The following is a 26,404-nucleotide window of genomic DNA, read 5'->3' as shown; positions in this document are numbered from 1 at the left end:
GAGACGACGCCCTTACTGACGCAGCTCCTCACTCATAAAAGAGGAGCCCCGATCGCTATGTATATAGGCGGGGAAACCAAACAGGGAGAAAATGCTGCGCAGGGCCTTGATGACAGTGGCAGAGGGCATATTAGGACAAGGAATTGCAAACGGGAAGCGGGAGTACTCATCAACAACGTTGAGAAAGTACACATTACGGTCAGTGGAGGGGAGTGGTCCTTTGAAGTCCATGCTGAGGCTTTCAAAAGGGCGGGAGGCCTTCACCAGGTGAGCCTTGTCCGGCTGATAGAAGTGCGGCTTGCACTCTGCACAGATTTGGCAATCCCTGGTCACAGCCTTGATATCGTCAGTGGAGTAGGGCAGGTTGCGGGCTTTGATGTAGTGAAGAAGTCAGGTGACCCCCGGGTGTCAGAGGTCATTGTGGATGGCCCGTAACTGGTCTGTTTGTACGCTGGCGCATATACCGCAGGACAGGGCACCTGGGGGCTCGTTGACCTTCCCAGGGCGATACAAGATGTCGTAGTTATAGGTGGCGAGTTTGATTCTCCACCGCAAAATCTTGTCGTTCTTAATCTTGCCCCGCTGTGTGTTATTAAACATGAAGGCAACTGACTGTTGGTCGGTGAGGAGAGTGAATCTCCTGCCGGCCAGGTAATGCCTCCAGTGTCGCAAAGCTTCCACAATGGCTTGTGCCTCCTTCGCAACGGAGGAGTGTCGAATCTCGGAGGCATGGAGGGTACGGGAAAAAAAGGCGACAAGCCTTCCTGTCTGGTTGTGGGTAGTGGCCAGGGCAAAGTCAGACGCATCGCTCTCCACCTGGAATGGAAGGGATTCATCCACAGCGTGCATCGTGGCCTTGGCAATGTCGGCTCTAATGCGGTTGAAAGCCAAGCAGGCCTCAGCCATCAGGGGAAAAGTGGTGGATTTAATGAGTGGGCGGGCCTTGTCCGCGTAGTTGGGGACCCACTGGGCATAATACGAGAAAAACCCCAGGCAGCATCTCACGGCCTTGGGGCAGTGGGGAAGGGGGAGCTGGAGAAGGGAGAGCATGGCGGTCTTCAGGCCGGATAGGGAGCTGGTGGTACGCAAACTTCAAGTCTACCGTAGAGAAGACTCGATACTGCACAATCTGATTGACCATATCAGATATGCGTGGGAGGAGGCACGCATCGAGCTGCGTGTATCAGTTGATCGTCTGACTGTAGTCGACTACCATCCGGTTCTTTTCCCCGGTCCGGACGACCACCACTTGCGCTCTCCATGGGCTGTTGCTGGCCTCGATGATCCCTTCCTCCAGGAGCCGCTGAACCTCTGACCTGATGAAGGCCCTGTCCTGAGCACTGTACCATCTGCTCCAGGTGGCTACGGGCTTACAGTCTGGGGTGAGGTTCGCGAAGAGCGAGGGAGGGGCGACCTTCAGGATTGCGAGGCTACAGATCGTGAGAGGGGACAGGGGTCCCCCGAATTTTAGTGTTAGGCTTCTGAGGTTGCACTGGAAATCTAACCCGAGCAGGAGGGGAGCGCAGAGATGAGGGAGGACGTAGAGCTTAAAGTTAGTGTACTCTACGCCTTGTATTGACAGGTTTGCGACGCAATACCCCCGGATCTGTACGGAGTGCGAACCGGACACGAGGGATATAGTCTGCGAGATGGGGAGGACCTGGAGGGCGCAGCACCTTACCATTGATGCACGATCAATTGCACAAAGACTAAAGTTGGGTACAACTGTGGCTTTATTACAGTCAGATGCGTGGCCTCCTGCTGCAGCTGGCGAAATGGCAGGGCATGGAGGTCATACATATTTATACAGTTCTATGTGGGCGGAGCCAGACGGCAGGAGCTACCGGCGAACCTGTAATGCAGGTCCTACCTTACATCTCCAATTACAGTGGTTCACCACATTCACCCCCTGTTAAAAATGAGTCCAGCGGAGGTGACGTGAAAGCAATATACAATTAGTGCAATTATGTACAGTGGTAGGGAAAGAAAAGTCCATGTTGACGGTCCGGAGTCCGTCAAAGGTTCAGCCGGTCCGGTGCTTTGGTGCTTCGTTGGAAACAGCGTAACGGTGGCAGCGAAGTCGGTGCTGGCGGTGGTGGAGGTGGCACCGATGGCGGTGGTGGCGGTGCTGATGCTGGCCAGTCATCGGGGGACTCCGGGAGCGTGCCAAAGTCCTCTTCGTCCTCTTGTGTGGAAAAAGGGAGGGGGGGGTGGTCTGGTAGGGTCAATATTGGCGGCGCGGTGGGAGGTGGGGGGGCGGGGCGCATTGGTGGGGGGGGTGGTGTTGGGGTGGAATCTGACGGTGCCAGGACCCTGAGTGAGACAGTATCTTGGCGGCCGTCGGGGAACTCAACGTATGCATATTGAGGGTTGGCGTGGAGCAGGTTGAACCCTGTCCACCAAGGGGTCTGCCTTGTGGAGTCGGATGTGCCTACGGAGAAGGACTGGTCCTGGAGCAGTGAGCCAAGTCGGGAGTGACACCCCGGATGTGGAATTCCCGGGGAAGGTAAAAACACGTTCATGGGGTGTGTTATTAGTGGTGGTGCACAATAGTGACCGGATGGAGTGCAGAGCGTCAGGGAGGACCTCCTGCCAACGAGAGGCTGGGAGGTTCCTGGACCATAGGGCCAGCTGGACGGCCCTCCAAACCGTCCCATTCTCCCGCTCTACTTGCCCGTTTCCCCGGGGGTTGTAGCTGGTCGTCCTGCTGGAGGCTATACCCCTGCTGAGCAGGAACTGACGCAGCTCATCGCTCATCAATGAGGATCCCCTGTCACTGTGGATGTCAGAGGGGAAACCGAACAGAGCGAAGATGGTGCTGAGGGCCTTGATGACGGTGGCAGACGTCATATCGAGGCATGGGATGGCGAAGGGGAATCTGGAGTACTCATCGACCACACTGAGAATGTATGTGTTACGCTCGGTGGAGGGGAGGGGCCCTTTAAAATCCACGCTGAGGCGTTCAAAGGGGTGGGAAGCCTTCGCCAGCGCGCACGGTCCGGCCGGTAGAAGTGCAGCTTGCACTCCGCACAGACCTGGCAGCCCCTGGTGACTGTCCTTACTTCCTCGACCGAGTAGGGCAGATTGCGAGCTTTGACCAGATGGTACAATCGAGTGACCCCCAGATGACAAAGGCTGTCGTGTAGGGCCCGGAGTTGGTCCACTTGTGCGCTGACACATGCACCTGGGAGAGGGCGTCTGGGGGTTCATTGAGTTTACAGGGGCGATACAAGATCTCGTAATTATAGGTGGAGAGCTCGATTCTCCACCGCAAGATTTTATCATTTTTGATCTTGCCCCGCTGTGTGTTATTGAACATGAAGGCTACCGACCGTTGGTCCGTAAGGAGGGTGAATCTCTAACCGGCCAGGTAATGCCACCAATGCCGCACTGCTTCAACGATAGCTTGAGCCCCCTTTTCGGCAGATGAGTGTCGAATTTCAGAGGCATAAAGGGTGCGGGGAAAGAATGCCACGGATCTGCCTGCCTGGTTTAGAGTGGCGGCAAGGGCGACGTCTGAAGCGTCGCTTTCTACTTGGAAAGGCAGTGACTCGTCCACTGCGCGCATCCCGGCCTTGGCGATGTCTACTCTGATGCGGGCGAAAGCGTGTTGTGCCTCGGCCGCGAGGGGGAATTAGGTGGACTGAATGACTGGGCGGACCTTGTCCGCATAGTTTGGGACCCACTGAGCGTAGTAGGAAAAGAACCCCAGGCAGCGTTTGAGGGCCTTGGGGCAGTGGGGGAGGGGAAGTTCCATGAGGGGGCGCATGCGGTCGGGGTCGGGCCCGAGAAGTCCATTTTGGACAACATAGCCGAGAATGGCTAACCGGGTCGTGCTGAACACACACTTCTCTTTGTTGTAGGTCAGGTTGAGAAGAGTGGCAGTGCGGAGGAATTTATCGAGGTTGGCATCGTGGTCCTGCTGGTCATGGCCGCAGATGGTGACATTATCTAAGTATGGAAAGGTGGCCCGCAAATCGTACTGGTCGACTATTCGGTCCATCTCTCTTTGGAAGACCGAGACTCCATTTGTGACACCGAAATGGACCCTAAGGAAGTGGTAGAGGCGACCGTCCGCCTCGAAGGCAGTGTATGGCCGGTCTGACTTCCGGATGGGGAGATGGTGGTAGGTGGATTTCAGGTCAATTGTTGAGAAGACCCGATACTGTGTAATCTGATTGACCATATCAGATATGCGTGGGAGGGGGTACGCATCGAGCTGCGTGTACCGATTGATGGTCTGGCTGTAGTCCACGACCATCCTGTGTTTCTCCCCAGTTTTAACCATTACCACTTGGGCTCTCCAGGGGCTGTTGCTGGCCTTGATAATACCCTCCTTAAGCAGCCGCTGAACTTCGGACCTGATGAAGGTCTTGTCCTGGGTGCTGTGCCGTCTGCTCCTAGTGGCAACGGGCTTGCAATCCGCAGTTAGATTGGCAAAAAGGGAGGGGGACCGACCTTGAGGGTCGCGAGGCCGCAAACAGTAAGGGGGGGTAAGGGCCCGCCGAATTTGAGGGTGAGGCTCTGGAGGTTGCACTGGAAGTCCAGGCCCAACAGGAGTGCAGCGCAGAGATATGGAAGGACATAGAGGCGGAAGTTACTATATTCTACGCCCTGGACCGTGAGGGTGACTGTACAAAAGCCTCGGATCGTGACGGAGTGGGATCCGGAGGCTAGGGAGATCCTTTGATTGGCAGGGTGGACCGTGAGGGAGCAGCGCTTTACCGTATCTGGGTGAACAAAGCTTTCGGTGCTCCCGGAGTCCAGCAGGCACGAGGTCGCGTGGCCGTTGATTTTAACCGTCATCGACGCGGTGGCCAGGTTCTGCAGGCGAGATTCGGCCAGCGTCATCGAAGTGAGCTGCGGGTAGCCATCGGATGCTTCGGGTGGCGAGCGTGTGCGGTTCCGATGTCGGGATGTCCAGACACCCTGTGGGGGACAAGATTGGTGCGCACATTGTGGTGTCGGGACAAGATGGCGGCGCCCATGGTGCACACATTGCGGGGTCGGGCCAAGATGGCGGCGCCCATGGTGCACACATTGCGGGGTCAGGACAAGATGGCGGCGCCCATTGGTCGCACATGGACCCGGAGGAGAAGATGGTGGCTCCCATTGTGCGTCCGGCGTGGGGAAGGGGGCGATAGCGGGCGCGATCGCAGCGACTGCGTGGGCTGGCACACAGCCGCGAAGTGGCCCTTTTTACTGCAGGCTTTACAAACTGCAGTGCGGGCCGGGCAGTTTTGGCAGGGATGTTTCTGCTGAACCACAGAAGTAGCAGCGGGGACCCCCGGGGTGCGCGGATCGGCGTGCGCCGCAGGCGTATTGCGAAGGCAGGGCCCCGGCTGAGGAGGTCGTCGGCGGGGTCCAGGAGGGGTAGGAAGGAGTAGAAGGGTGGGCAGCGCGGCGGGAGAGATACGATTGTACGTTACGGGATGCGACCGTCATGGAGAGCGCCAAGGTTTTCGTCTCCGCCAGTTCGAGCGTGGCCCCTTCCAGCAATCGTTCTCGGATGCGGTCCGACGCAATCCCCGTCACAAAGGCATCGCGCATGAGGCGATTTGAGTCACAGTCCCGGACGAGTGGGATTAGGGCCCGCCAGAAGTCTTCGATGGACTCACCAGGTAGTTGCGAGTGGGTGGCAAGTACATGCCTGGCGAAGAGCGTGTTCGCCTTCTGCGCGTAGTGTTCCTTAAGGAGTTCCATTGATTTTGTGTAATTCGTGGAGTTTTGGATCACCGGGAACACGCTGGAGCTCAGTCTGGAGTACAGGATGTTTATCTTCTGAGCCTCCGTTGGCGCGGGGTCCGCCGCGTTGATGTAAGCCTCGAAACATGCTAGCCAGTGAGTAAAGTCTTTCCTGACGTCGAGCGAGTGCGGATCCAGCTGCAGGCGATCGGGCTTAATTCGGATATGCATTCTGTGGAAAATCTGACTGTAATAAATTGATGCACGATCAATTGCACAAAGACTAAAGTTGGGTACAACTGTGGCTTTATTACAGTCAGATGTGTGGCCTCTTGTAGCAGCTGGCGAAATGGCAGGGCACTGGAGGTCATGCATATTTATACAGTTCTCCCTGGGCGGAGCCAGCCGGCAGGAGCGACCGGCTGCCGGACATAGCTGGACCAGACTCCAGCCACATAAGTGTCCCGAATCATTAGCTCCAAATGCTCCGATGTAGAAACCGCCCGGCAGTTACAACTGCGGGCGAGTACCCTCAACTCACGAAGATACTCCGTGAGCGACTCACCCTGGCACTGACACCGCATGGTGAGGAGGTGTCGGGCGAGGACCTCGTTGACCGGCCTCACAAACTGTTCCTTGACTACATCTACAGCCTCCGTATACGAGCCCGCATCTCGGATTAACTGGAAGATCCGGTGGCTCGCCCGGGTGTTGAGGAGAGGTTGCTTGAGTGCCGGTGAAACCGCAGCAGTCGAGGATTCGAGGTAGGCCTCGAAGCAGCTGAGCCAATGCTCAAAGATAGCCGGCGCTTCAGTGGCCTGCGGGTCCAGTTCGAGACGTTCAGGTTTGAGGGCAGCATCCTTTATCAAAATATTAGCTTATTAAATTGATAGACAACAATTCAGGCGAGACGCTGAGAAGCAGTGAACCGATGCTTTAATAAGCTAAATATGCGCTGACCCAGTCAACAGGCTTTATACCTCCACAGCTGGGCAGAGCCACAGGCGGAGCCAACAGCAGCACCAATAATAACATTCCAACAGTACAACAGCAACAACCAATAACAGGACAGCAATAACAATAAGTATATACAACAGCGGAGATAACAATACTAATAGAACAGTAGAACATATATACTACAGCCTTACGTAGCCATACGTGGCTCACCACAGTATCCCACCTCCAATTCGACAGGATCCTGCACCGGGCAATCAGAGAGGCTACTACATCGGCCCCCTTTTGAATTCGCAAGTCATGTTGCAGCTGTATAGAACCTTAATTAGGCCACACTTGGAGTATAGTGTTCAATTCTGGTCGCCACACTACCAGAAGGATGTGGAGGCTTTAGAGAGGATGCAGAAGAGATTTACCAGAATGTTGCCTGGTATGGAGGGCATTAGCTATGAGGAACGATTGAATAAACTCGGTTTGTTCTCACTGGAACGAAGGAGGTTGAGGGGAGACCTGATAGAGGTATACAAAATTATGAGGGGCATAGACAGAGTGGATAGTCAGAGGCTTTTCCCCAGGGTAGAGGGGTCAATTACTAGGGGGCATAGGTTTAAGGTGAGAGGGGCAAGGTTTAGAGTAGATGTACGAGGCAAGTTTCTTACGCAGAGGGTAGTGGGTGCCTGGAACTCGCTACCGGAGGAGGTAGTGGAAGCAGGGACGATAGGAACATTTAAGGGGCATCTTGACAAATATATGAATAGGATGGGAATAGAAGGATACGGACCCAGGAAGTGTAGAAGATTGTAGTTTAGTCGGGCAGCATGGTCGGCACGGGCTTGGAGGGCCGAAGGGCCTGTTCCTGTGCTGTACATTTCTTTGTTCTTTGTTCTTCCCCGCCAGCAGCTCCGGCTCCTCTAACACCCCAAGGACCGCCACCATAGGGTCCCCAATATCCCGGTAACGTCCCAAACACCGCCTCCCAAAATCTATCCAGCTTGTTGCAACCCCAGAACATGTGATTTGCCGGTTCTGGCGTACAGTCGACTGTACCACTGGACTCCACTATACTTCCACGGGGCTAACGGCAACAGGGCCATCACCAGGCGCCGCCCCCCCCCCCTCCACCCCCCCCCCCCCCCCCCCTCCTCCCCCATCCACCACCACCACCACCAATGCCTCACCTTCTCCACGTCAAAGCCCAGTAATAATAGATCAGGTTCGGAGCGCCAACCCCCCTTTCTGTCTCAGCCTCTGCAGCAGAACCCTCTTCACCCTCAGTACCTTCTCTGCCCATATAAACTCCAAACTCTGCAATCAGTGTCTCCACCCTCTGGAAGAAGACCTCAGGGAGAAAGATCAGGAGGATCTGAAAGACAAACAGGAACCGTGGCAGCACATTCCTCTTTACCACCTGTACCCTCCCTGCCAATGTCAAGTGCAACATATCCCACCTCATGTGATCCCTCTTAACCTCCTCCACTAACACTGTTGAATTCCACCTGTACCTCATGCATCACATGAACCCCCAAATACCTAAACCACTCTCTTGCCTTCTTAACTGGTAGTATCTCCAAATTGGCCCTCCGCCCCGCCACATTCGCCGGGAACACCTCGCTCTTCCCTGCATTCAGCTTATACCCGCAGAAGGCCCCAAACCTCCCCAGCAGGCCCATTATTCTGCCCCAACTCTCTAGCAGGTCCGACAAAACAGCAGGTCATCTGCATATCATGTCACCTGATGCTTCCTGCCCACCCCTGACAATCCCTCGCCACTCAGTCAACCCCCGAAGGACCATCGCCAACGGCTCAATCGCCAGTGCAATTAACGGCGACAGCAGGCACCCTTGCCTCGTTCCCCAATATCGCTCAAAATACCCTGAACCTGTCTTGTTCGTATGAATACTTTCCACCGGGACACATACAAAAGACAAACCCATGCCACAAACTTTGGCCCAAACCAAAACCTACCCAGAATTTCAAACAGGTACCTCCACTCTACTTGGTCAAAGGCCTACTCTGTGTCCATGGATACAATAGTCTCCGGTGTCCTACATTCACCAGCCTCCTAATTTTTCTGGAGAGCTGCCTACCCTTCACAAAACCTGTTTGGTCCTCGGAGACCACCTCTGGCATGCACCCCTCCAACACCTTCGCCAGTACTTTCACATCCGTGTTCAACAAATACATGGGTCTGTACGACCCACAGTCCAATAGGTCCTTCCTCTTCTTCGGGATGAGAGAGAGCAACACCAGAGCAACAACTGGTGGGCCAACATATGACTCGCCTTCTCTCCATGCGGTATGGTAGCACAATGGTTAGCTCTGTCGCTTCACAGCTCCAGGGTCCTGGGTTCGATTCGAGCTTGGCTCACTGTCTGTGCGGAGTCTGCACGTTCTCCCCGTGTCTGTGTGGGTTTCCTCCGGGTGCTCCGGTTGCCTCCCACAAGTCCTGAAAGAAGTGCTGTTAGGTGAATTGGACATTCTGAATTCTCCCTCTGTGTACCCGATCAGGCACCGGAATGTGATGACTAGGGACTTTTCACAGTAACTTCATTGCAATGTTCATGTAAGCCTACTTGTGACAATAAAGATTATTATTATGCTCATACTGCACCCCTCTCACCCTCCACAGCTGCCCTACCGCCTTACCCGTCGTCAACCTATCAAACTGCCCCTTCAACCTCTTCCTCTCTGCCAATAACATTTTCGTGGGGTATCTTCTGTCTATCTCGACTATCTCATCTAACAGCCGCCAGTGCTCCTCCCTCCTCTTCCTATCTCTATCACCTTTAATTGAGATAGTCTCAACTCAAACCACCGTTTTCAAAACTTCCCAATACGTGGCCGCTGCCACCTCCCCATTTTGATTAAGCTCCACGTAATTCCTAACGCCATTCTCACCTTCTCACAAAATGCCTTGTCCACTAGAAGTCCCGAATCCAACCTCCACCCCAGCCTTTGCATCTACCCCAAACTACACCTCACATCCAGCCAAAGCGGCATGTGATCCAAAATCACAATTCCTGCATTTTCCACCCCTACCACCCTTATCAGCACCACCCAACTCACCAGAACAAAATATAAATTTAAGAGTACATACAACCTGAAGGCTTCTCAATTCACCGGGCGGACCACACCGCGTCATCAGGCAAAGCGAAGAGCGAAGGGTGGAGGTGTGTGCCTCCTCATCAACTCCTCCTGGTGCTTGGATGTGGCGATCTACAGCTCCCCGGACCTGGAATACCTGACCGTGAAGTGCCGCCCATACTATCTTCCATGTGAGTTCACTTCAGCCATTATCACAGCGGTCTACATCCCACCCCACGCAGAAGTAAGGAAGGCCCTGGACGAACCGTACACAGTTATAAACAACTACGAAACAGAACATCCGGAGGCCTTGTTCATCGTGGCCGGAGACATCAACAAGGCCAACCTCAAGAGTGTACTGCCAAAATTCCACCAGCACATCTCCTGTCCCACCAGGGGCGACAACACTCTTGACCACTGCTACTCAAAAACCAAGGGCGCCTACCGTTCCATCCCCCGACCGCACTTTGGGAAATCAGACCATAAGACGGTGCTCCTTCTCCCGGCATACAAGCAGAAACTCAAGCGGGAGAATCCAGCTAAGAAGGTTCTGCAGTGCTGGTCCAAGGAAACAGAAGAGCTCTTACATGATTGCTTAGAGACAGTGGACTGGTCCATATTTAAGAACTCAGTGACCAACTTAAATGAGCGTGCCACCACCGTCACAGACTTCATCAGCAAAGTGTGGACAACTGCGTCCCAAAGAAAGTAGTACGTATGTTCCCCAACCAGAAACCATGGCTCAATCACGCGATTGACTCTCTACTGAAGGACAGATCTGAGGCGTTCAAGTCAGACGACCCTGACCGATACAAGAAATCCAGGTACGACCTCCGCAAACCATCCGAGATGCCAAGAGAGAATATCAAACCAAGCTAGAGGCACAGACAGACTCTCGGCGATTGTGGCAAGGACTAAACAACATAACGGGCTACAAAGCGAAGCCGAGCAGTATCTCTGGCAGAAGCACACCCCTCCCCGATGAACATTCTATGCTCGGTTCGAGCAGGTAACCAACTATCCACTGTTGAGTGCCCCAGAAGCCCATAACTCATCCATGCCCATCATCACAGCTTCCGAAGTCAGATCGGCCTTCCTGAAAGTGAACCCTCGGAAGGCGACGGGCCAGGACGGGATCCCTGGTCGTGCACTCAGAGCCTGCGCGGACCAGGTGGCAGAGGTATTCGCGGACATCTTTAACCTGTCCCTACTCCACTCCGAGGTCCCCACCTGCTTCAAGAAGACCACCATTATACCGGTGCCAAAGAAGAACCAGGCAACGTGCCTCAATGACTACCGTCTGGGGGCCCTGACTTCAGTCGTAATGAAGTGCTTCGAGAGGTTGATCATGAAGCGCATCACCTCCATACTCCCAGAATACCTTGATCCACTGCAATTCGCATACCGTCGCAACTGGTCCACAGCAGACGCCATTTCCCTGGCCCTACACTCATCCCTAGAGCATCTCGAAAACAAGGACTCCTACATCAGACTCCTATTTATTGACTACAGCTCCGCCTTCAACACCATAATCCCAGCCAAACTCATATCAAAGCTCCAAAACCTAGGACTTGGCTCCTCACTCTGCAACTGGATCCTCAATTTTCTGACCAACAGACCACAATTAGTAAGAATGAACAACAACACCTCCTCCACAATAGTCCTCAATACCGGGGCCCCGCAAGGCTGCGTACTTAGACACATACTCTACTCCCTGTACACACACGACTGCTTGGCAAAATTTGGTTCCAACTCCATCTACAAGTTTGCTGACGATACGACCATAGTGGGCCGGATCTCGAATAACGACGAGTCAGAATAGAGGAGGGAGATAGAGAACCTAGTGGAGTGGTGCAGTGACAACAATCTCTCCCTCAGTGCCAGCAAAACTGAAGAGCTGGTCATTGACTTCAGGAAGCAAAGTACTGTACACACCCCTGTCAGCATCAACGGGGCCGAGGTGGAGATGGTTAGCAGTTTCAAATTCCGAGGGGTGCACATCTCCAAAAATCTGTCCTGGTCCACCCACGTCGACACTACCACCAAGAAAGTACAACAGCGCCTATACCTCCTCAGGAAACTAAGGAAATTCGGCATGTCCACATTAACCCTTCCCAACTTTTACAGATGCACCATAGAAAGCATCCTATCTGTCTGCATCACAGGTTGGTATGGCAACTGCTCAGCCCAGGACCGCAAGAAACTTTAGAGAGTCGTGAACACCGCCCAGTCCATCACACGAATCTGCCTCCCATCCATTGACTCCATCTACACCTCCCGCTGCCTGGGGAAAGCGGGCAGCATAATCAAAGACCCCTCCTACCCGGCTTACTCACTCTTCTAACTTCTTCCATCGGGCAGGAGATACAGAAGTCTGAAAACACGCACGAACAGACTCAAAAACAGCTTCTTCCCCACTGTTACCAGGCTCCTAAATGACCCTCTTATGGACTGACCTCATTGACACTACACCATGTATGCTTCATCCGATGCCAGTGCTTATGTATTTACATGTATACCTTGTGTTGCCCTAATATATATTTTCTTTTATTCCCTTTTCTTCCCATGTACTTAATGATCTGTTGAGCTGCTCGCAGAAAAATACTTTTCATAGTACCTCGGTACACGTGACAATCAACAAATCCAATCTAATCCAAACCATGTACACGTGCGAGAAGGAGTACTCCCTCCTTCCCGTGTTCCTGAACTTCCACGGATCCACCATCCCCATTTTATCCATAAACCTTCCCAGTTCCCTCGCCATTTTCGACTTTTCCATTGACTTGGAGCTCGCCCTGCCCACCTTTGGCTCCAACACACAGTTAAAATCCCCACCCATGATCGGCTGGTATGAATCCAAGTCCAGAATCGTGTCTGCTACCCTCTTTACAAATCCCACATCGTCCCAGTTAGGCAAATAAACGTTGACTAACACTACAAGCATCCCCTCTAACACCCCACTCACTATCACAAACCTCCGCCCCCGGATCTCGGACCTTGGGCGGCACAGTAGCACAGTGGTTAGCACAATTGCTTCACAGCTCCAGGGATCCAGGTTCGATTCCCGGCTTGGGTCACTGTCTGTGCGGAGTCTGCACGTTCTCCGCATGTCTGCATGGGTTTCCTCTGGATGCTCCAGTTTCCTCCCAAAGATGTGCAGGTTAGGTGGATTGGCCATGCTAAATTGCCCTTAGTGTCCAAAAAATGTTAGGTGGGGTAACTGGGTTACGTGGATAGAGTGGAAATGTGGGCTTAGATAGGGTTCTCTTGCTAAGGACCGGTGCAGACTCGATAGCCGAATGGCCTTCTGCACTGTACATTCCATGATTCTTCATGGCCCTACAAACCTGTTTTCTTGCCCAACAAAATGGCCACTCTGCTTGACTTCGAGTCAAACCCCGATTGGAATACTTTTCCCACCCATCCCTTCCTCAGCCTAAACTGATTCTTCACCATGAGCTGCGTCTCCTGCAAGAAAATCACCTCCGCTCTCAAACGCCTTAGGTGTACAAAAACCCGGGACTCTTGACCGGTTTGTTTAGCCCGCAGACATTCCATATCATTCTTATCGGAGGCTTACACCTCCACCCCCCTCTATTGTCCGCCATCATTCCCTCCGCTTCTGCCTCACCCAAACCCACTCTGAACCAGACCCATACAAGATGGTCCCCCCACTCCGTCCTTGACCACACTCATCTTCCAAACTGGACACATCGCACTCCACCCCCCCCCCCCCCCCCCCCTCCAACCTGGTCAACATTCACGGCCTCCTTCCCCACCACACTCCCGTTCACTAGCATTGCTTGCTAGCGTGGCTGCTGGGAGCATTGGGCATGAGGGGGGGGACTCAAATGAGCAGATTTGTAACTCAAAGTTACACACACCCCCACCCCTCCCTCCACCAACCCCATCTTAGCCTGCGCTACAGGCCCCCAACCACCCTAAATAATGACAAGACCATAAACTCAACCCAAAGGACCCCCATCAACCACACCCCTTAGATGAAAAAACACCAAAATTCATCAAATGACCTCCTCCCAAAAAACAAAAGCGATTGCCCTCTTTACAGACTTACAGCTTCTGAACACCCCCCCCCCCCCCCACCCCCACCCCTCCCACACACACAAACGCACACACACACATCAGCAACCCAGAGCAACAGTAACTCCCAACTTTTGTGGACTTAACTCCTCCATCCTGTACCTGTCCTGAGTTCTCTCGAACTCCTTAGCCAGGTCTCTCATTGTCTTCAGCCGGGTCTGATAGCCAGTAAATATGCCAATCCAGGGGAGAACTTCTTCTCTCACACTTTCTGCTCCATTTTTCTGGTGACTCTACCCAATACACGAGCGAAAAATGCCTAAACCTTCTGCACTGTAAATTCTATGATAATCTATGAATGCCTTCGAGCCGGAGCTAACCTGTGTGCAACCACACACTCAATGGCTGCCACCGGAAATCTTGATCAAAACTTTTAAGATCCTGTGGGTTATTGGCAGGTTGGATGTGGAGAGGATGTATCCTCTTGTCGGAGAATCTAGAATTAGTGGCCTCTGTTTAAAAATAAGGGGCCCCCCATTTAAGACGGAGATGAGGAGAAATCTGTTCTTTCAGAGGGTCGTGGGTCTCTGGAACTCTCTTCCTCAAAAGGCAATCGAACAGAGAACAGTACAGCACAGAACAGGCCCTTCGGCCCTCGATGTTGTGCCTTGGAAGCAGAGTCTTTGAATATTTTTAAGGAGAACTAGATAGATTCTTGATTTAAAAAGAGGGTGAAAGGTTATCAAGGACAGGCAGGAATGTAGACTTGAAGTTACAATTAAATAAGCCATGATTTGATTGAATGGTGGATCAGGGTCAAGCGGTCAAGTGGCCTACCCCTGTTCCTAATCCGTATTGTGGTGTTGGGCGTTCTGACACACAGATGAGCCAACACGGTTGTATATGGTACAACGCTATTTTATTTAAACTTTCTATGTACAGTTTTGTCTTGATACTCTGCACGTGGGGATTCCCTGTTTCTGATCTTGTAACAGGTCTTGTCCGTGTCTTTGTCCCCAGACCTACTGTCCACTAGGTGTCGTGCTCGTGCTTTTATGTGGTTGGTGTCCTTGTGTGTGATTGGTTGTGGTGTTGTGTTCTCTGATTTGTCTGTTGGTGTGTCCATCATGATGTGTGTGTTTGAATATCATGACATCCCCCCTTTTTACAAAGATATGTGCCTACGTGGTAATAAATATGATCGCGTCGTGAGTGCATCTAAGAGTGTGTGTTTGTTGTGTACAGCATGTGCATATGACGTAACTATTTACATGGGGCGATGTCGGGTGCGTCACATGAACAAGGTTGTACCATAACAGAACATGAAAGCGAACGAGAAAAAAAAACTTGAACAGTGGTCCAGTCAGACGATATCTGGAACGATAAACAACAACAGGTTATCATATAAAATTGTGTAACTTGTTAGACATATGAACGGTGTTATAAGTCCAGTCTAATGGGCTTGCGACGAGTTCGGGTTGACCACCTCAAGGGTGGGTCAAGAACCACCGGCTGATGTGCAAGCATGGCCATGGGTGGCGATGGAGAGGGCGTGATCTGCGGCAGCTCCACAAAGTCATCCTCGGAAGCCTGTTGAGGATCTGGCGTGTGCGTACTGTGTGGCTGCGAGCGTGGAAGTCGGCGAAGGGCACGCCGATTGTGGCGACGCACTGAACCATCCGGCATGCGAACCAGGAACGAGCGGGGAGCCACATGTCAGAGGACTTCGGCCGGTGCTGACCAGCCACCATACGGTTGATGGACGCGTACTTTGTCTCCGGAGGACAGGGGGGGCAGGTCCGTCGCTCGTGTGTCGTACCGACTTTTCTGGTGATCACGCTGCATTTGCATGTTCCGAAGAACCGTCTCATGGTCTGTTGTTGGTGCCAGGATGGACGGTACCGTCGTCCTGAGGGAGCGACCCATTAGTAGCTGCGCTGGCGAGAGACCCGTGGATAGCGGGGCCGATCGATAGGCCAGCAAGGCGAGGTTAAAGTCCAATCCGGCAGCAGCCGCCTTGCACAGGAGCCGCTTGGCAATGTGGACGCCCTTTTCAGCCTTCCCGTTCGACTGTGGATGTAGAGGGCTGGATGTCACATGAGTGAAACCATATGCTGCGGTGTGGTAGTATGTATTGGGGGTCATGTGGGACTGGAAGCCCTAATGTCATTGGCTGACAGATCCCGGGTCCTGGTTGGCCGTTGACCTCAAGATCCGCCCTGAAGGTGAAGTATAAGAAGCCGGTGCCTTCCCCCGCAGGCCAGTTTACTATCGGGCTGCTGGGGAACAGACACGCTTAATAAAGCCTCATCGACTTCACTCTATTCGTCTCACGGAGTCTTTGTGCGCTACAATTTATTAAGCGTGCCTAAAAAGGACTATGGAGCTCAGGATCATTCCAGAATGCCTGAGGATCAGCCCCCAAGCAGTGAATGTGGCAGCAGCCTTCAAACACTGGCAGACTTGCTTCGAGGACTACATCAGATCGACCACAGGCCGAGTCTCAGACGAACAAAAACTGCAGGTCCTGCACTCGAGGGTGAGCACGGAGATTTTCACCCTCATTGAAGACACCGACGATTTCCAGACGGCGTTCACAGCACTGAGAAATCTCTACGTTCGCCCAGTTAACCAAATCTACGCTCGCTACCAGCTCGCGACAAGACGGCAAGCTCCCGGAGAATCGATGGACGAGTTCTACGCCACGCTGCTGATTTTGGGACGAGCCTGCAGCTGCCCGTCGGTGAATGCAAACGAACATACGGACATGTTAATGCGCGACGCTTTTGTGGCAGATATGCAATCCTCCCAAATCCGCCAAAGACTTCTAGAAAAAGAGTCGCTAGGACTCTCAGAGGCACGGGCCCTAGCAGCCTCCCTAGACGTGGCCGCACGTAATACCCGCGCCTACGGCCCCGACCGCGCGGCAGGCCATTGGGCCCCGTACGTACCCGTTGCGGCAAACCCCCTACCCCCCCCCCCCCCCCCCCGGACACCCCACAGGCTTGCGCAGTCCAAACGCCGAGTCGCACCGGGGTCGCCCGCTGTTGTTTCTGCGGCCAGGCGAAGCACCCCCGACAACGCTGTCCGGCCCGCGCAGCCATCTGCAAAAGCTGCGGGAAAAAGGGCCACTATGCGGTGGTGTGCCGATCCCACGAGGTCGCCGCCATCCCGGGGCCACTGGGAGCCCTACAAGCAGTCTATGCCTCCCAACTCCCCCAGCACGCCATGTGCGACCCGCAGGCGCAGCTGCTCTGGGTCCCGACCACCGCGGCCCCGGGAGAACTGGGAGCCCTGCACGCCACCTACGCTCCCCAACCCCCCTCCCCACAGTCCATGTACGACCCGCCGTCGGCGCTCCCGATTTGGGTGCCGGCCAACACTCTCCACGGAGAGGAAGGGGTTTTTCGCGTCCCGAACGCCACCCTCACCCCCGTCCCGCGCCCCACGCCTGACCCGCCGGCGCCACCTACCTGGACCCCGACCACCGCTGTCCCCGGTGAGGGAGCTCCTCGCGCTCCTTGCGCTCGCGGCCCCACGCCTGACCCGCCGGCGCCGCCGACTTGGGCCCCGACCACCGCTGTCCCCGGCGAGGGAGCTCCGCGCGGTCCTAGCGCCCGCGGCCCTGGCACTCGCAGTGAAGGAACTCCGCGCGGTCCTAGCGCTCCCCAGACCCCCCAGCACACCATGTGCGACCCGCTGACGCCGCCATTTTGGGTCCCGACCACCACGAGGGGAGGAGGGGCGCCATTGTGCGACCCGCAGATGCCGCCATTTTGGGTCCCGACCACCACGAGGGGAGGAGGGGCGCCGCCATCTTGGACCGCCCCCGACCTGTACGACGCATGGGGGCGGCCATTTTGTCCACCCCCGACGCCATCTTGTGACCCCTCAGCCACGTGCGATGTATGGGGGCGGCCATTTTGTCCATCCCCGACGCCATCTTGGACGGCAACAACGGACCCCACCCCACTACTACAACCACGGCTCGCTTCGGTTACGCTCGATCAGGCTCGGCCCCGGACTCTCCAGACGACGACGACAACGGTCCTAATTAACGGCCACGAGACGCCATGCCTAGTCGACTCCGGGAGCACGGAAAGTTTTATACACCCCGACACGGTAAGACGCTGTTCCTTAACTACCTACCCCAGCGCACAAAAGATTTGCCTAGCTGCAGGATCCCACTCCGTACAGATCCAGGGATTCTGCATAGTTACCCTAACGGTACAGGGGAGGGAATTCAAAAATTACAAACTTAACGTCCTTCCCCAACTCTGTGCCCCCACCTTGCTGGGCTTAGATTTCCAATGTAACCTACAGAGCCTTACGTTTAAATTCGGCGGCCCCATACCCCCACTCACTATCTGCGGCCTCGCCACCCTCAAGGTGCAACCCCCGTCCTTGTTTGCGAACCTCACCCAGGATTGCAAACCCGTCGCCACTAGGAGCAGACGGTACAGCGCCCAGGGCCGGACCTTCATTCGGTCCGAAGTCCAGCGGCTACTAAAGGAGGGCATAATCCAGGCCAGCAATAGTCCCTGGAGAGCGCAGGTGGTAGTAGTGAAGACAGGGGAGAAACAAAGGATGGTCATTGACTATAGCCAGACCATCAACAGGTAGACACAACTAGACGCGTACCCTCTCCCCCGCATATCCGACATGGTCAATCGGATTGCCCAGTATAAAGTCTTCTCCACCGTGGACCTCAAGTCCGCCTACCATCAGCTCCCCATCCGCCCAAGTGACCGCAAGTACACAGCCTTCGAGGCAGACGGGCGATTATACCATTTCCTACGGGTCCCTTTTGGCGTCACAAACGGGGTCTCGGTCTTCCAACGGGAGATGGACCGAATGGTTGATCAACATGGGTTACGGGCCACGTTCCCGTACCTCGACAATGTAACCATCTGCGGCCACGATCAGCAGGACCACGACGCCAACCTCCAAAAATTCCTCCAGACCGCCAAAGCCTTGAACCTCACGTACAACGAGGACAAGTGCGTTTTTAGCACCGATCGGCTAGCCATTCTGGGCTACATAGTGCGCAATGGGATAATAGGCCCCGACCCCGAACGTATGCGCGCACTCATGGAATTTCCCCTCCCGCACTGCCCAAAAGCCCTGAAACGCTGCCTGGGGTTCTTTTCGTACTACGCCCAGTGGGTCCCCCAGTACGCAGACAAGGCCCGCCCCCTAATACAGACCACGACCTTCCCTCTGTCGACAGAGGCTTGCCAGGCCTTCAGCCACATCAAAGCGGACATCGCAAAGGCCACGATGCGCGCCATCGACGAGTCCCTCCCCTTCCAGGTCGAGAGCGACGCCTCCAACGTAGCTCTAGCGGCCACCCTTAACCAAGCGGGCAGACCCGTGGCCTTTTTCTCCCGAACCCTCCACGCCTCAGAAATCCGCCACCCCTCAGTGGAAAAGGAAGCCCAAGCCATAGTGGAAGCTGTGCGACATTGGAGGCATTACCTGGCCGGCAGGAGATTCACTCTCCTCACTGACCAACGGTCGGTAGCCTTCATGTTCGATAATGCACAGCGGGGCAAGATTAAAAATGACAAGATCTTAAGGTGGAGGATCGAGCTCTCCACCTTCAACTATGAGATCTTGTACCGGCCCGGAAAGCTGAACGAGCCGTCCGATGCCCTATCCCGCGGCACATGTGCCAACGCACAAATTGACCGCCTCCAAACCCTCCACGAGGACCTCTGCCACCCGGGGGTCACTCGGTTTTACCACTTCATCAAGTCCCGCAATCTCCCATACTCTTTAGAGGAGGTCCGTACAGTCACAAGGGACTGCCACATCTGCGCGGAATGCAAGCCGCATTTTTTCAGGCCAGATGGAGCGCACCTGATTAAGGCTTCCCGCCCCTTTGAACGCCTCAGTCTCGATTTCAAAGGGCCCCTCCCCTCCACCGACCGCAACGCGTATTTCCTTAATGTAGTGGACGAATACTCCCGCTTCCCTTTTGCCATTCCCTGCTCCGACATGACCGCGGCCACAGTCATTAAAGCCCTGAACAGCATCTTCACGCTGTTCGGTTACCCCGCATACGTCCACAGCGACAGGGGGTCCTCTTTCATGAGTGACGAGCTGCGCCAGTTCCTGCTCAGCAAGGGCATAGCCTCAAGCAGGACGACCAGCTACAACCCCCGGGGGAACGGGCAAGTAGAAAGGGAGAACGGCACGGTCTGGAAGGCCGTCCTACTGGCCCTACGGTCCAGGGATCTCCCAGTTTCACGGTGGCAGGAGGTCCTCCCGGACGCTCTCCATTCCATCCGGTCGTTATTATGTACAAGCACTAATCAAACGCCTCACGAGCGTCTCCTTGTCTTCCCTAGGAGGTCCTCCTCTGGAACGTCGCTGCCGACCTGGCTGGCGGCCCCAGGACCCATCCTGCTCCGAAAGCACGTGCGGGCACATAAGGCGGACCCGTTGGTCGAAAGGGTTCACCTCCTCCACGCAAACCCCCAGTACGCCTACGTGGAGTACCCCGACGGCCGACAGGACACGGTCTCCCTGCAGGATCTGGCGCCCGCCGGCACCACGCACACCCCCCCGACACCATCAACCCAACCGCCCCCCTTCCTGCCACCGCCGCACCCCGCGACCGCCCCCTTCCCAGGAGGATCAGTCCCCCTCCCCTTTGCACTGACAGCTGAAACCGTGCGGCTCCCGGAGGCGACAACACTGGTACAAGCACCACCACCACCGCCGGGGCCGAGGCGATCGACACGGACGACCAGACCGCCCGACCGACTCGTGGCGTCGATGTAAAACTGTTCAATGAACATTTTGTTTTTCCTATACCCTCTGTAAATAGTTGTAACAGGACGATACTGTCCAATACTGTACTACCATGTAACTGTTCTATCCTCCCAGGACCAGTCCTGTAAACCCTTACCACCATACGAAGCATCACCCCGCCGGGTTCATTTTTGACAAGGGGTGAATGTGGTAGTATGTATTGGGGGTCATGTGGGACTGGAAGCCCTAATGTCATTGGCTGACAGATCCCGGGTCCTGGTTGGCCGTTGACCTCAAGCTCTGCCCTGAAGGCGAAGTATAAGAAGCCGGTGCCTTCCCCCGCAGGCCAGTTTACTATCGGGCTGCTGGGGAACAGACACGCTTAATAAAGCCTCATCGACTTCACTCTATTCGTCTCACGGAGTCTTTGTGCGCTACATGCGGCAAAGGACGACCATTCACGGCTGGCGAAACAGGGTCCATTGTCTGACATGACAGTCCTTGGAATGCCATGGCGAGCAAATGTTTCCTTGCAGGCCCCAATGACTGCGGACGACGTCAGATCATGGAGAGGCATGACTTCCGGTAGTTTGAGAAGTAGTCTATAATAACGATGTGATCTCTGCCGAGCGCGTGAAATAGGTCAACACCCACCTTCGCCCAGGGGGACGTCACCAACTCGTGTGGTAGAAGCGTCTCCGGAGGTTGCGCCGGCTGAAACCTCTGACAGGTTGTGCAATTGAGCACCATGTTGGCTATGTCTTCATTAATACCCGGCCAATATACCGCCTCTCGGGCCCTTCGTCTGCATTTCTCGACGCCCATGTGGCCTTCGTGTAGTTGATTAAGAATCATCTGGCGCATGCTGTGCGGAATAACGATCCTGTCTAATTTCATAAGGACCCCGTCTATGTTGGTAAGGTCGTCTCGCACATTATAAAACTGGGGGCACTGCCCTTTGAGCCACCCTTCCGTCATGTGGCGCATCACTCGCTGCAGAAGGGGGTCAGTCGCCGTCTCTGCGCGTATGTGGGCCAGACTTGGATCATCAGCTGACAGATTTGCTGCTGTCAGAGTCACGTGTGCCTCAATTTGACGCACGAACCCCTCCGCATCTGGTGGTGTGCTCACTGCTCGGGAGAGCGTGTCCGCCACGATGAGATCCTTCCCCGGAGTGTAGATCAGTTCGAAATCATACCTCCTGAGTTTAAGTAAGATGCGCTGAAGGCGAGGGGTCATGTCGTTCAGGTCTTTGTTAATGATGTTGACCAGGGGGCGGTGGTCAGTTTCAACCGTAAATCGTGGCAGGCCATACACATAGTCGTGGAACTTGTCCAGTCCAGTTAACAAGCTCAGGCATTCTTTTTCTATTTGCGCGTAGCGCTGTTCGGTAGGGGTCATGGCTCGTGAGGCATATGCAACCGGGGCCCATGACGACGTGCTGTCTTTTTGCAGGAGTACCGCTCCAATACCAGATTGACTGGCGTCTGTTGAGATCTTTGTAGGGCGAGTCGTGTCAAAGAACGCCAGCACTGGTGCCGTGACCAGTTTGTGCTTGAGCTCCTCCCATTCCAGCTGATGCGATTGCTGCCAGTGGAATTCTGTTGATTTTTTTACGAGATGGCGCATATTCGTTGTATGAGAAGCCAGGTTGGGAATGAACTTCCCAAGGAAGTTGACCATGCCCAGGAATCTTAGGACAGCCTTCTTGTCAGCCGGCCGTGGCATGGCTGTGATGGCGCTAACTTTGTCTGCATCGGGACGGACCCCTGATCGTGAGATGTGGTCCCCGAGGAATTTCAGCTCCATCTGGCCAAAGGCACACTTGGCGCGGTTGAGACGCAGGCCATTTTGTCGTATGCGGGTGAAGACATGTCGTAGACGATGCATGTGTTCCTGCGGAGTGGTGGACCAAATGATGATATCGTCCACATATACACGTACCCCTTCGATGCCTTCCATCATCTGCTCCATAATGCGGTGGAAAACTTCAGATGCTGAAATGATGCCGAATGGCATCCGGTTGTAGCAGAATCTGCCAAAAGGGGTGTTGAACGTGCATAGCCTTCGGCTGGCCGGGTCCAATTGGATCTGCCAAAATCCTTTGGACGCATCCAATTTGGTAAATATTTTGGCTTGCGCCATCTCGCTGGTGAGGTCCTCTCGTTTCGGGATGGGATAGTGTTCCCGCATGATGTTGTTATTCAGATCTTTAGGATCTATACATATGCGGAGCTCGCCAGAGGGCTTCTTTACACAGACCATGGAGCTGACCCATGGCGTGGGCTCCGTGACCCTGGATAGGACCCCTTGGTCCTGAAGATCCTGCAGCTGCAACTTGAGGCGGTCTTTGAGTGGCGCAGGAACCCTGCGAGGTGCGTGAACGACAGGGATGGCGTCCGGTTTGAGTCGAATCTTGTACGTGTATGGCAATGTCCCCATGCCTTCAAAAACCTCCTGGTTGTGAGCAAGGAGGGAATGGAGATTTGCGTGGAACTCAGCATCCGGGAAGTTGGATATCTCATCTGGAGAGAGAGACATAATGCGCTGTACCAGGTGAAGGACCTTACACGCCTGTGCGCCCAGTAACGAGTCTTTTGATGAGCCGACAACTTCGAAGGGGAGTGTGGCCGTGTGCATCTTGTGAGTTATCTGTAGCTGGCAAGATCCTATGGACGGGATGACGTTCCCGTTATAATCAACCATCTTGAGCCGGGATGGCGTGATGGGTGGTTTGACCTTCATGGCCTGGAATGCAGAATATGCAATCAGGTTGGCGGATGCGCCGGTGTCCAGACGGAAGGTGACGCGCGATCGGTTGACCGTCAGGGTGGCACACCACTCATCGGCTGGATTGATGGCATTGACCTTGTTGACATCGATGACGGAAACGCGGAAGGCATCCTGGTCATCTGCATCACTTAACTGGAAGTCTTGATGCGTGGGCTGGACGGTCCTGACTTGTCTGCGAGATTGTCGGGGATGTGCAGGATCCATGGGTTGAGCCAAACGACAGTGGGCAGCATAGTGGCCCATCTTGCCACATCTGAGGCACTGTCGGTTTTTAGCAGGACATTGCCCTTTTAAGTGTACAGCTCCACAATTGCCGCACGTCATGACGTCACGGCGTTCGTTGCGCCACTGCGCATGCGCAGTGCGATCTTGCGGTGGGCGCGCTTGCGCAGTGCGTCCCTCGATGTGGCCGTTATTTTTGGCGCGCACCAGCGCGGGAGACCGCGAAAAGCGCGGGAAGCGGCCGCTGTCGTCCGGGCCGTGGGTCGGGAAGTCAGCGACGGCCTGGATGCGTTCGGCATCGTGGGCGGCCTGGCTTGCCGATTCAACGGCTGGGGGCCCCCTCCGTGCCAACTCGGACGCCTGAAATCGGGCAAAACGGCAGGTTGCATTCTCGTGGAGGACACAGGCTTCCACAGCAGACGCTAAGGTGAGGCTTTTTATTTTAAGAAGCTGCTGGCGTAGGCCACTAGAGGCAACGCCAAAAACAATCTGGTCCCTGATCATGGACTCTGTGGTGCTGCCGTAACCGCAGGACTGCGCTAGAATTCGGAGTTGCGTCAAAAAGGGTTGAAAAAGCTCCTCCTTACCTTGCAGGCGTTGCTGAAGGAGGTATCTTTCAAAACTTTCATTCACTTCAACCTTAAAGTGCTGGTCCAGTTTGAGGATGACCGTGTCATACTTGGATTGATTTTCGCCTTCTTCGAACACCAGTGAGTTGAAGACGTCGAGGGCGTGCTGACCTGCGTAGAAGAGGAGCATTGCAATCTTCGTTTCATCCGAGGCACTCTGTTTTTCGTTGGCTCGGATGTACAGGTCAAATCGCTGCCTGAAGAGCTTCCAATTGGTACCTAGGTTCCCCGCGACTTGCAACGGCTGCGGTTTGTCGGTGCGGTCCATGTCCAGAATGGCAGGTTAGTTGGCAGGTATCGATCCACTCCTGTACCATGTGGTGTTGGGCGTTCTGACACAGAGATGAGCCAACACGGTTGTATATGGTACAACGCTATTTTATTTAAACTTTCTATGTACAGTTTTGTCTTGATACTCTGCACGTGGGGATTCCCTGTTTCTGATCTTGTGACAGGTCTTGTCCGTGTCTTTGTCCCCAGACCTACTGTCCACTAGGTATCGTGCTCGTGCTTTTATGTGGTTGGTGTCCTTGTGTGTGATTGGTTGTGGTGTTGTGTGCTCTGATTTGTCTGTTGGTGTGTCCATCATGATGTGTGTGTTTGAATATCATGACACGTATGGTCATATGTACATGTACAGTAGGTTTCCAAAAGGATTCATTGGTAGTAAACCATTACTTGTTGATGCCCAGTTTAATAAAGTGTTATTCTTGTACACTAGGCCAGCAGATATTCCTCGGAGCGTGGAGAACCGTCTGCAGTCTGAAATTGCTCTTGCCTAAAACTGGAAGACGATGGGTGAAGATAGTAAATAGTTTAATGTAAAAATACTGATTGTTTATGCGGTACTGAAATTTTTATATTTGTCATCGAATTGAGATTTGAGTAAATGAATAATACATTAACATGAATGAACAAATAAAATGCTATTCTTTCACACAAAAATACTGTTACGGTTTAGATCGCCCACAATCTTTTGAACTGAACTGACATTCAGCCATGCAAATATGTATGATGTTTAAAGTTTAATTAAAAAATGAAGATGTGCTTTACCCTTTTCTTTTCAAATTGTACAAATGTTGAATTTGATTCCAGTAGTGCAGATGAAATAAATGCTGTGTAAAGATGAAATACGGACTCGATCTTGAATTTGACTGGCCTTAAAAGGCAGAGAAGAAAAAAGAGGGTGGAATTTTATAATTTTTTTCCCAACATGTTGTCTCAGGCGGGATAAGCAGAGGGCAACCCTTCAGCTGCCTTGCCGGCTTTTCCCACCAGATTGTCACACACCTTGGGTGACTTTGTGGAGTTTGCACATTCTCCCCGTGTCTGTGCGGGGGGAGTGATGGCGGGCTGTGGGCCTACGTCGAGTGCTCTTTCAGAGGGTTGGTGCACATGCGATGGGCTGAATGGCCTCCTTCTGCGTTGGGTGGACAGGAGGGATGTGGGCCAGGGACCCCACCCCACTGAGGAAAAAGCAGCTAGCGAGATTCTCAGTGAAATTAGGAGAGAAATTGAGGTCAAGTGTAACGTTTGTTTATGGTGTAATCCTGTAAAGACATAAATATTCTGATCATTTAGTTGCTTCCCCCTTTTGTGTTTTCCTGTTTTTCCCATTTGCAGTTTCCCCAGCCATGCCCCTGCTGTAGCCATAAATGAAAACAGCAGGATGTCTGCTACTCCTGAGTTAATGCTGGGAGCAGTGGGCGGGGGGGTGATCATATGAGCAGATTTGTAACTCAAAGTTAGTTTTATTTTCCACACTATAGGGAGACATCTGACCAGTGCTCATCCTCCACAACAATGCTGCCTAAGAAAGAAATAAGTTTGCTTGGTGGTTGTTTTTTTGAATGAAACGTCCTCCATATTTTGAACTCCAAACCTTTTCACACTCTGTCAGGTGTCACTGTACAAAGTTATGCATTTGTATTATATCAAGCGTGTATGCACATTTTGGGTGCTGTGGAGAACCATTGAAGCATGCACTCAAGGGAAACAACTTTACATATTCTGGTAGCGAGAACCACAGAGCAGCCATTTCAGTAACATCAAAGGGACTACATTGATTCCAGTAAGTAACTCCAGGCTTATGTTTGTGTGAAGAGGGTGATTCATTTAATCATAGAATCTATAATTTAGATGCCTCTGCCAGCTACCAAGCTGTCCAATCAGTCCGACTACCCCATCCTCTCCACACAGTCCTGGCATTTTATTCCCATAAAGAAATTATCCAATTC

At 53.7% G+C, this 26,404-nt stretch overlaps 1 protein-coding gene across 5 annotated transcripts in view; it reads left to right on the top strand.

Moving 5' to 3' along the window:
• The window catches only part of c2h7orf57 (chromosome 2 C7orf57 homolog), a 256,643-nt gene extending 231,345 nt beyond the window's left edge, over positions 1-25,298 (top strand). For all 5 annotated transcript variants that reach the window (XM_072475030.1, XM_072475015.1, XM_072475023.1 and 2 more), the window contains one exon: positions 24,889-25,298. In XM_072475030.1, the coding sequence (XP_072331131.1) occupies positions 24,889-24,992 (104 nt within the window). In that variant the 3' untranslated portion in view covers positions 24,993-25,298. The remainder of the gene's footprint in view (positions 1-24,888) is intronic.
• The last annotated feature ends 1,106 nt before the right edge of the window (positions 25,299-26,404 follow it).

The sequence above is a fragment of the Scyliorhinus torazame genome, chromosome 2, assembly GCF_047496885.1.
Source record: "Scyliorhinus torazame isolate Kashiwa2021f chromosome 2, sScyTor2.1, whole genome shotgun sequence".
In the NCBI taxonomy this organism is placed as follows: Eukaryota; Metazoa; Chordata; class Chondrichthyes; order Carcharhiniformes; family Scyliorhinidae; genus Scyliorhinus; species Scyliorhinus torazame.
Note: the sequence above shows the minus strand (reverse complement) of the source record. Positions and strands in the feature narration are given on the sequence as shown.